General features: G+C 49.6%; 1 protein-coding gene across 1 annotated transcript in view; it reads left to right on the top strand.

The window, feature by feature from the left end:
• The first annotated feature begins 3,672 nt into the window (after positions 1 to 3,672).
• The window catches only part of LOC144117738 (uncharacterized), a 102,109-nt gene continuing 94,757 nt past the window's right edge, over positions 3,673 to 11,024 (top strand). The window contains exons 1-3 of the mRNA XM_077651250.1: positions 3,673 to 3,738; positions 9,661 to 9,800; positions 10,778 to 10,992. Coding sequence (XP_077507376.1) covers positions 3,673 to 3,738; positions 9,661 to 9,800; positions 10,778 to 10,992 — 421 coding nt within the window. The remainder of the gene's footprint in view (positions 3,739 to 9,660; positions 9,801 to 10,777; positions 10,993 to 11,024) is intronic.

Below are 11,024 nucleotides of genomic sequence, written 5' to 3'. Positions count from 1 at the left end.
TCCGTGACGCGTTTTAACGCCTTTCCCGCTGACACGAACAAATGGGGGCTGTCAGGAACGTGAGCGTGACGGGCAGCAGGAGGGAGAGAGAGAGCGAAGAAGAGGCCCAGCACGGGGAGCGCGCGCTGTCATGTTCTCCATTTCCTGCTGTGTCCCAAATTGGCCGCTCGTTTTTTCCGCGCCTGCAGTCGCCCAGCGGGGCGGCCGTGAGTGGTCGATGCGCGCTAATGTCACTGACGAGCGAGAGGCCGTAGTCTCGGCGGTCCTCGATGCAGATGACCCCGTCTGTATGGTGCCTTGCGCTGTGCATCGAGTTCACTGAATTTGAAATGGGTGGCTCGTTTTCGTTCAGTATTGTCGGTGGCGAGGGAAAATTTTGCTTGCACCTCAAAAGCACCGCGATGCATTCCGTGCAATGCGACTGCATTTGCGACACGGCAAATAGCGACATCGTGCTAGAGAAGGGGACATCGTGCTAGAGAAACTAGCCACCCTGTATACGCAATGCCTTATGACCTCGACTGTACCAGAAGCTTGGAAGAATGCAAACATTATCTTAATTCATAAGAAGGGAGACGCCAAGGACTTGAAAAATTACAGGCCGATCAGCTTACTATCCGTTGCCTACAAAGTATTTACTAAGGTGATCGCTAATAGAGTCAGGGCAACGTTAGACTTTAATCAACCAAATGATCAGGCAGGCTTTCGTAAAGGATATTCTACAATAGATCATATTCACACTATCAATCAGGTGATAGAGAAATGCGCAGAATATAACCAACCTCTATATATAGCTTTCATTGATTACGAGAAAGCATTCGACTCAGTGGAAACCTCAGCAGTCATACAGGCATTGCGTAATCAGGGGGTAGAAGAGCCTTATGTCAAAATACTGGAAGATATATATAGCAACTGCACAGCTACTATAGTCCTCCATAAAGTCAGCAATAAAATTCCAATAAGGAAGGGCGTCAGGCAAGGAGACACGATCTCGCCAATGCTGTTCACCGCATGTTTGCAGGAGGTATTTCGAGGCCTGAATTGGGAAGAGTTGGGAATAAGAATAAATGGAGAATACCTAAATAATCTGAGATTTGCTGATGACATTGCCTTGCTGAGTCACTCAGGAGGTGAACTGCAAATCATGATCAACGAGTTAGACAGGCAGAGCAGATCGATGGGTCTAAAAATTAACATGCAGAAAACCAAGGTAATGTGCAACAGCCTAGCAAGGGAACAACAGTTCACAATTGGCAGCGAGAGCCTAGAAATGGTGCCGGAATACGTCTACTTAGAGCAGGTAGTGACAGCTGATCCGGATCATGAGAGGGAGATAACTAGAAGGATAAGAATGGGGTGGAGCGCATATGGCAAATTCTCGCAGATCATGAGTGGCAGTTTACCAATTTCCCTCAAGAGGAAAGTGTACAACAGCATAATCTTACCGGTACTCACCTACGGGGCAGAAACGTGGAGGCTAACGAAAAGAGTTCAGCTTAAGTTAAGGACAACGCAGCGAGCCATGGAAAGAAAAATGATAGGTGTAACGTTAAGAGATCGGAAGCGGGCAGAGTGGGTGAGGGAACAAACACGGGTTAATGACATCCTAGTCGAAATCAAGAGAAAGAAATGGGCTTGGGCAGGGCATGTAATGCGAAGGCAAGATAACCGCTGGTCTTTAAGGGTAACGGAGTGGGTTCCAAGAGAAAGTAAGCGTAGCAGGGGGCGGCAGAAGGTTAGATGGGCGGATGAGATTAAGAAGTTTGCAGGCAAAGGGTGGATGCAGCTGGCAAAGGATAGGGTTAATTGGAGAGACATGGGAGAGGCCTTTGCCCTGCAGTGGGTGTAGTAGGGCTGATGATGATGATGATGATGAAATAGCGACAGAATCCATGGCCTGAGGTTTAGTGTGTAGCAGCGCTACCAGGAACGACCGATAGAGGGATACCGTGAGCTCGTAGCCTTAGGTGCTCGCTGCCGTAAAGTTAATCCCACTGCGCTACGCGATGTGCAGGGGAACTTTCCCCGCTAGTAAGTGTTCAAATAGAGGGTGACAATGACTGGCCTCTTAACGCAACCCAGCAGAGCTGAGCAATAATTTCAGGAGTGCTAGAATACGCGACTTAAAAGCAGAACATTTGGGCTGTATACTTTTTACAAAGGCTGCACGTCTCGGTTTCAGTACGAATTAAAGGGTGGCACTTTCGTTGTACGGCGTCTAAAAAAAAAAAGCCCTGACAATCATCTTGAACATCGTGGAAGCAACCACGCGTGATCACAGAGCTCTGGTCGCCGTGTCTCGCGTAGCACTCAAAGTGATAAAACCGCGTGCCGCCGGCGGCAAGCAAACACAACCAAAAAAGAAAATAAACAATGCTTCGAGGGGAATGGGAGTGGGGCCATAATAATGTTCAAAAACTTCAGAGAAATAATTTTAATATTACGAGGTGTGAAGGGATTATTTTGTAGCACTTGGCCATTGTGAAATCGCAAGGTACAGGTTCCCATTACCAAGGAACGATTACCTCGGAGAAGCGACAAATATTCTCATCGGGACATTGCTATGGCCCTCCACGAAGTGATGAAAACGCAGTGATAATGGTGGTATGTATCAGTGTTCGTTTTTGGGAATATTTTGCGAAAGGTAATTTTTTAAATAGCGAGCAATACGGGTGCTCATGGAGTGAGTATGTACGAGTGGAATGTGGGAGGCTCAAGAGGGCTCAGCGCGGTCTCAAGCAACCTCCATCGAGGATTTTTCAGGGGATGTATGGAAAGGATTAGAAGCGAATCGCAATCCAACGTCGTGATGTGCGCCTGATTTCCGAAGTGTTGCGCGGCTTGCCGATTCGTGTACAACAAAACCCATAATTGAGTTTGGGCCGTATAGATGCCCTGTTTTTCTTCAACATCCATTCGCGATCAACTTCCCATGATCTGTACGACAAGAGTTTGAGGATAATGTGTTGTGGGTAATCGAAGTCTCAAGTTTTGAACATGATTTTTAAGATATTTTTGATCTGAATAAAGTGCACATAATTCATTCGGCAGAGTATGCGTTAGCATTAGTGCTTCCCTTGACGGTGGCGGGCGGCGTGTTCCAGACCATCAGTCACCATGTGACAAGCCGTACCTCCTCTTCACTTGCCCAATGTCAGCTGCCGCTGCGCGGGCGCAGCTAAGTGCATACTTTTTAATTGTGCTGAATGTCTCTATTGGAGAGGGGGCCAAGGTGGGGCGGGCACCTGCCACTGCACGTCAATCTAATAAACGCCTGCGCTTAGACGTCTACGCTATAACTCTCTCTACTGACTCTGTGAATGTTTACACAGCAAAAAAAAAAGAAAAAAAACATTGTACTGGTGAAGCCACCCATTGGTGAACTCCGCCGCATCGGCCCTGCCCACCATTTAGATGCGGCAAGCGGCCTTGGCGTCGGTCAGCCGTCTCCCTACGGAGGGAGGGGAGGCCTGGCATTGCGAGACCTTGCAAGGAGGCCGGGTAGGATACCGCAGTATGGGCAGTCTGTGTGAGATACAGGTAGGAATAGAAGACAGGCGCTAGGTGGGATGCAAGAAGCCTGTACGGAGAGGCAGTTCATCGGACACGCGAACTACTCACCGCTCTCATGCTGAGGAAGCTTGTCATTGCTTGGTGAAGTACTTAAGCCACATGACTGATGAGTATGCAGTGCAAGCAGGAGTGCGAGGGGAGGTCTATGGTGAAACTGTCGCAAAGGTGAGAAATTATTAAAATAATTAGGTGGCCGCGGTTCAACGATGGTAGTGCTAAAGCTGTATATTAGGTCAACGTATATTAGGGCGTGTGCTAACGTATGTGGATGGGGCTCCGACAAGACTTCCAAACTTTCACCATCCCGTGAGAGCGCATACCAATGTCTGCAGCGGTTAGGTCTGCCAAGGTCACGTGAACACACCGCGCACTCACGACTGAGCCGACCTGGAGAACGTTGTTCAAGATTAGGGGGTGAACACGGCAGTTTTCGGTCTCAACATACTACGATACCGACCTCGTTTATGCTGGAGGAAGCGCCGTTTGCAACCATCGCTGCAAAATAATTTCTTGCATCTACCATCTTCTGTAAAATCTTGGATACTTCGGCAAGTCGGTAAACAGCTTGAATAGCCATTATGAAAATAAGAAGCGTGCGGATCGGCTCGAGCGTGCTGAATGTCCGCGGCAGGCTGCGCTCGTGACATAACTGCGAGGCTAGGCTCGAACCTCTGACGATGTCACGATCGTGTACATTGCTATGGCCTGTATTCACTGCGCGATTGCCACGCTATACCTATGCCCGGCTCGAGGATCACGAAAAGCCAAGCATAGAAGAAGCCAGTGAAGTGAGTTCAGAACGAAATCAGCTACCCTCGGCAACGGGCACCTGTGGCGGCCGATGATTCCCACAGAGCAAAGCCTCTTACTGCAAGCCGCTTTCGCTCCTCGGCCTTTTCTGTGCGACGGAGGGCATGGCCTGTCACCGCGGTGCGGCCGACACACTTATTTTTGAATTTTCTACGGGAGCTCCGCCGTAACTTTTAGCCTGTCAACACGCGCCGTTGCGGCGCCCTTCCCTTCTCGCATTACTCTGTTAATGACTTGCCGTTTGTTGGCGCGTGCGCATCCTTCGGCTTTGCGCTTTTGCGTGAAGCCAAGAAGGTGGCCGAGGCGAAAATGAAAACAAACGAGAGAGAGAGAAAAAAAGGAAGAAAGGACGTCGCAAAAGGCGAGACTCGTTCGCTCTCTGCCGTAGCGGCGACGGAAGGGCTCGAGACACGAAAGGAGCGGTTTGGGTAAGGGGTAAGGGAGGGGGGGGGGGGTGGAGTCGCCATTAAAGGTCAATTAATACGCGCCTCAGAGCAGGGCCATGAAGGGCCGGGCGCGAGAGGTTGGTGGCTACGAAAATGGTTTTCCTAATTAGCGCCAACTTGTCTCTCCTTAGCGCCCCCGCGCAGCCCACCTTCTTCTTTTCTGCGCGGTGCGCGCGGAGCTGTGGCGCCCCACGAATCCCTCCTTTGTTCCAGCATCAAAAGCGGTCGCCGCGCTCGCCGGCATTGCTCTTCCCAGGCGCCGCCTAGGGAAAGCAGCTAACCGGCGCTGACACCTCGCCCGCAGAGAGCGTTCAGCGCTGCACGCGCTCTTCTCGGAGCGTCACCGACGGGGCAACGAGGGCTGGCGTCCCGGCAAGACACGCCTGCCGCTTCTTGCACAAGTTGCCCATGTCTTCTTGTGTCTCTCTTTCCCTCTCACTGTGCTGCACCTGCTGTCTGCCGGTGGGTGGAGTGCCTGCACGGGCCGGCTCGTTCGAAGGAGCCAAATGCAAGCTATATAATGCTCCAAATGCGTCGAGTAAGATTGTGCTCGACTGTGAAGGTGGTCCCTTCCTGATATTCAAGCTCCTTGTCCGCTTCACAAATTCGTGAGGCTAGAAGCAACAGCGCACTCCTCATTCGGCTACGCGCGACTCGGAGTACCCATGACATTGTCGGAGCTTTGGCAATAACTCGCGTATATTAGACTCGTAAAAACTTCTTCTGTTTCTCGGATTCCTGCAAATTAAGAAAACGGTAACGTGTGCTGAACATCCGGCCCGCATTACATGTGCATGGCGCGTAGACTTTCTGTGCAGAAGCGAAATGTTATGACAGCAAGATATATTCGCGTTCTGTTCTGTAATTCTGCAAGATCCCCGTTTTGACTTCGAGGTAGTGAAGGATGTAGAATGTTTTGGCTATTCAGGGTTGGCGGAATGTTGTTGCCCGCCTTCATTATCGCACTTACACCTCAGTAGAGAGAGTGCAGGTACCATTTATTTGTTAACTCGTTGCTTGTAAATGTCGAGAATAGTTTTTCAGCGACGTACTCAAAAACAAATATTTTGGCTAGGTGAAGAATTACAGGCACTACTTATAATATACAGCGCCGAAGCTTGAAAGTCATATAGCGAATCTTGTGGGGTATGCTTGTTTTCGAAATGAATCACTACGTGGATGAAAGATGAAAAAACGGAATGTAATATATATGAGCTCTTAGGCTGATGCTGCTTCGGAAAGTGTGGACGGACACAAGAGTCACGGCTCCGTGCAAGAGCGCACCATTCCGCGGAGTGTTTCACAGACGCGATGGCCGTCCGGAAATCCTCGCATAGAATAAGATTGATGTTTAGGGACGATGGGTACAAAGGGCGCCTTTCCCCTCTTCGTTTGTGGCGAAGATTACGCGCGTAAAGACTGCGCTATTGATCGCGGCACGTTGAAAATATTCTGGCGAAATCGCTGCAGACTGCATCTGCCCTCTGGCAGAGGCGTGAAGGAGTGCCGGTCGTGCGCACCCCGTTCGCCCCTCGTTTTCTCCCGGCGGCTGCTCGCCCGCCAAGCTACAGACAAAAACAGTCCAGCAGCGGGCTGCTGGAACTTAAGCAGCGCCGCTCCACTGTTGCCGGCGGCTTTTCCTTGCCACAAACAATTGGGGCGGCAGCGGTCGCTTTCGCCGCTTTAGCATAGCCGGCCTCTTTGCCGTCGCCTCTTTCGCTTGTGCGTGGTGTGCTCGCGCGCGCGGCTCGCGCCGGGGAGGAGAAAGGGAGAGAAGACCGCGCGCGGAGCCCGGCGGGCTGCTTTGCGTCTGAGCGTGATTGATGAGGGTATAGCGGGCCGCTGTGTGCGCATCCATCCATCCGTCGGATGCGCGCGTGCACGCACTTAGCCGAGGAGGCGCGCGAGGCCTGAGCCCGGGGCTTCGCGTAAGCCACGGGCCGCGGCGGTAGATTCGGGGGACGGCGTGATGAATGGACGAGGCGGCAGGCAGTTGCTGAGCGCTCCATCGCTCATGTTCCACCGCTGCCGCCCCTTCGCTCTTCCGCCGCCGCTGCTCCTCCTCCTGCCGCCGTGGCTGCGTGGCGCCGCCGCAGGTCCAAATATTCGGGTGTCAGAGGGAGAGAGAGAACGCTGTTGCCCACATTCTCGGGTTTTAGTTTTACGCTCCTCGCGAGTGTTCGCATGCCTATTGAAGACGGCATACTTCTTCGTGCTCATCGACCACGCCTCAATGGTCTGCTAAGATGCCTGGCTCTGTAGGACTTAGTGTGTTATCCGCATGCGTACGATTGCTGGGAGTCTGGGGCGCCCGCACATCGGTGTGGGTGGCCGTTTCGACGTGACATGAGCGCGGATATAGCGTGCGACTTTGCATGTTACTCTTTTCGTCATGTCTTGAAAGCTTGCGAAGCTTTCCCCGCCAGTTTATTTTGCGCTGAAGAGATGCTGCGCTGTTTCTGCTAGGTCATGTATTTTTTGCTCCTTCTTTTCATGCACCTGATTCTACAACGCAAAGGAGGACCTCTTCTAGCTACGTGGTTTTGTTGCGTGCTCCAAAAGTGTTTTCGGGTCGCCTAAAATGTGAAATTAATCCGGAGGCCTCCCTCCGCTACAGCAACTTGCATACCTCACGTGCAGCTACGAGATGTCGAACCACACATAGATAGTGCTCGACGAAATTAAATTAAATTAAAGTAAATTGTGGAGTTTAACGCCCCGCAGTGATATGTGCGCTATGAGGGACACCGTAGTGTAGGGCTCAGGATTAATTTGTACCATTTGGGTTTCATTAACGTACACTGACATCTCACAGCACACAAGCGTCTTTTGAGTTTTGCTGCTTATTCCTTGTACCTGTTGCATGTTTTGGCCAAGCACGTTTCCTCCAGCTACTTCCAGCGACGATGTGACTTGCTCATGTTTTTTTTTTTTTTTTCTGAGCAACGCTGTTCTATTAACGTCATACCTATCATTCTACATTTCGTAGTTATTTCCTGCACTATCCTTAGTCTCATTTGCAACTTTGGCTTTAGCCTCTCACAATAAGAAAGTGGCTAGCAAATAAACTCCAACTCATTCACATTCTCCTGCTAATTTCTTTTTCATTGTTCGAGCCTGCCGTGGTTAACAGGCCTGAACAGACCACGAGGCTGAGATTGAGGTTGTAAATTAAAGGCTCAACTAGCCTTGCGTAATACTTCAGGCAACTTCCGGAATTAATTAACGTCGACCATCTGTGGCGCAGTCCTGCAACCTAGCAGTTCTCTGTCATCACTCGCGTAAGGAGCAAGAAAAGTCTCTTAATGCCACCGTCGCCATTTGAAGTCGTGTTCAGTTTCATAAAAATATTTTCGAAAAAGTTTTCGAAAATAGTTTCGAAGGGCGTGTCAGAATCGAGCAAATATAGTAAGCTATGTGTGGAGGTGGAGCGCGCTCCAATGGATGGATGGATGGATGGATGGATGGATGGATGGATGGATGGATGGATGGATGGATGGATGGATGGATGGATGGATGGATGGATGGATGGATGGATGGATGGATGGATGGATGGATGGATGGATGGATGGATGGATGGATGGACGGATGGACGGACGGACGGACGGACGGGAGCGTCCCTTCTGAAATGGTGTGGTGGCAATGGCCACTATGCTAAATTTTTATTTCTTTATATTTATTTAAATAATCCGTAAAACTTCACGGTGTTATCTATAAATTTACCATTTTCTGTCAATTCATTATCCATTATCTATCAATTCACCAATTCACCATCAACTGACAGGTTTCGAAAGGAGAGACATGTAATCTTCAGATGCGGGTTTATGGGAACTTTTGTCAAGAGAGCAACGGAACCAGTCCGATTTGCACAGTGCTTTTCTTGAACTCCCTTCGTGAATGCAAAATGTAAGGCGAACATGGCTTTCCCATGGAAGATTTCGCTCTGGGAAAGCGATCGCTTCCCATCCCATCCCCGCCCCCTTCCCCCTCCTTAAATCCTCCCTTCGCATTTTTGTCTGTCACATCGTGCTGCTAGCGCAACCAACTTGCCCGGAGTCCGTTCCGCCCAGAGCTCGCGCTTTACAAGTTATACCAGAGTCTTTCAATGCTTTTTCTGGTCACGAAACTCCTCCGTCACGCTATGGGAGAGGTTCATATACCGCCCGCGCCTGCCGCGCCGCGGCGCCACCGGGCACTGAAGGGCATTGTTCGGCGAACTCAGCACTGTCGCGACCGGTCTGGAAGCGTCGCCGCAGGCAATTTCAGTGCGAATTTCGACGTCTGCTGTTGTGTTGCGCGTTGACATCATGTAACAAGTGTGCGTGGCACCATGCCGAACACTTGTTGCGTACGAGGGTGCCGTTCCGGCTACAAAGGCGTGACAGAGAAGATCTCGTTGTTTCGCTGACAAGGAGCTGTTGGAAAAATGTAAGCGTGCAATACCTCGGGAAGAAACTCGTGACTTCAGTTTTGATTCTAAATATGCGCGTGTTTGAGAAAAGCAGTTTCACGCTGCGGACATCATTCGTGTCGAGGAATTCGCTGGGAACGGAGACGCGGTTATCATTGCAGCGGGGGAGGCCGGCGCTCCGCCCTGACGCTATCCCAAGGATTTTTGAAGGCCTTCCAGGCTATTTCACAAAGTCCGAACCACGTTAGGCGGTCGCCAGTAGCTCGGAAACAGGTCAAATGACGTCGCGAGTTATCGTGTTCCAGCCTGCCGATTCAAGATGCGGCCGAAGCGTGCTTGTCTGCGACTGATCCTGCGCTCGCGGGTAACGACATTGACGGTAAGCATTGTTTGTAGCCTTATTTTCTGTCGCACTGCCAGAAAAAGGTGGCGACTTTGAAAGTCGAGGTTAAAAGGCTCCAGAGGCTTCACCAGAGCGTTGGGAAGCTCTCGGAACGCGGAAAGTTGGTGTTTCATCAGAACGCGATGAAGGCAAACGCAAAGTCTGCGAGAGCTGTTCGGTAAGTGTCAAATGCGCTCTGTGCATTAAATATCGAAGGAGTCTCCTGCTTTTTACTAGTTTGTGTTACTATTTGGTCATAGAAGGAATAATACGCATAATCTATATTATTTCAATCTGCGACCTGTCAGATTTCAGTCGAGCTAGGGAAATGTATCTTCTTTCAATGTGAAATGACATTTTTTGTATTGATAACTGCGTTCATCATTGACCATAACAGTGAATGTCACCAGAACACACATGCAGTCTGCTAAATAACTGATGCTGCAGACTGAGGCAGTTGTTTGTATTCACGTGTCCACATCCTGTTAGCCTCCTTGTTATCCTATATAGTATGCACTTTCGAATACACCAAGAATGGCTTTTGTAGTTAAAGAAAATAATGAATTCTTGGCGATACATTTGCAAAATTAAGGAATGCTGACAAGTTTCCTGTGTACTGTGGTTTCCTTCTCTAGATTGCCAGTCCAAAATGGCTTGTGTGCATGTGCTGGCATATGTTACAACCATGCTTGCAAAACCCTCAATGTAGCTGAATGACGTGAGACATAAAAAGCTTTGGTGCTTTGCAGTCAGTTCTATGATGCACAGGTCAAACATACGTGCTACATTTCCTTCAACGCGTGCACTGAAGCATTCTGGAGTTTAATTGGCATGTTTGCCTGTCACCCATCTGGTTGTCTTTATGTGATTGCATTGTGTATTGCACCGGGCAAAATTTCTAGGCGTCTGAGTTCACAGCATGCCAATGAATGCGAAATAATTTTGCAGCCTTTCTGTGTAAGATTGAAAATTCTCTACTTTGACTTTGGTGGTGGGCACCTGCTTGTTATAGTGGCTTGTAAAGGGCACATGTCGTGGCATAGGCACGCGTTTGGCCTCTCTGCTTGATTTCCTTAATGCATTTGCATCTTGCACGTAAATACATTTGATGGTATGATCATGAATGCAAAACGCTCTGCAACCTTTCCCCAATAGGTATAAGAAGGAATGGCTTTGTGACTGTCTACTGTTGAAAATTGATTCAACTGCGGCCTATACTTTCCTTCATGAAGACGGATTTCTGCCTTTGCCCAACCCACGCACCCTCTACTCATATATGAAGAACTTAAAGGCAGACTTTGGGTTTGATGCTAGCTTGTTCACTCTGCTGAAAGAGACACTGCAAGAAGTCCCCGAGAGAGAACAACGAGGTTTGGCGTTATTTTTCACATTTTATGCTCTG

Source organism: Amblyomma americanum, chromosome 1, assembly GCF_052857255.1.
Source record: "Amblyomma americanum isolate KBUSLIRL-KWMA chromosome 1, ASM5285725v1, whole genome shotgun sequence".
In the NCBI taxonomy this organism is placed as follows: Eukaryota; Metazoa; Arthropoda; class Arachnida; order Ixodida; family Ixodidae; genus Amblyomma; species Amblyomma americanum.
This window is presented reverse-complemented; position numbering and strand designations above follow the sequence as displayed.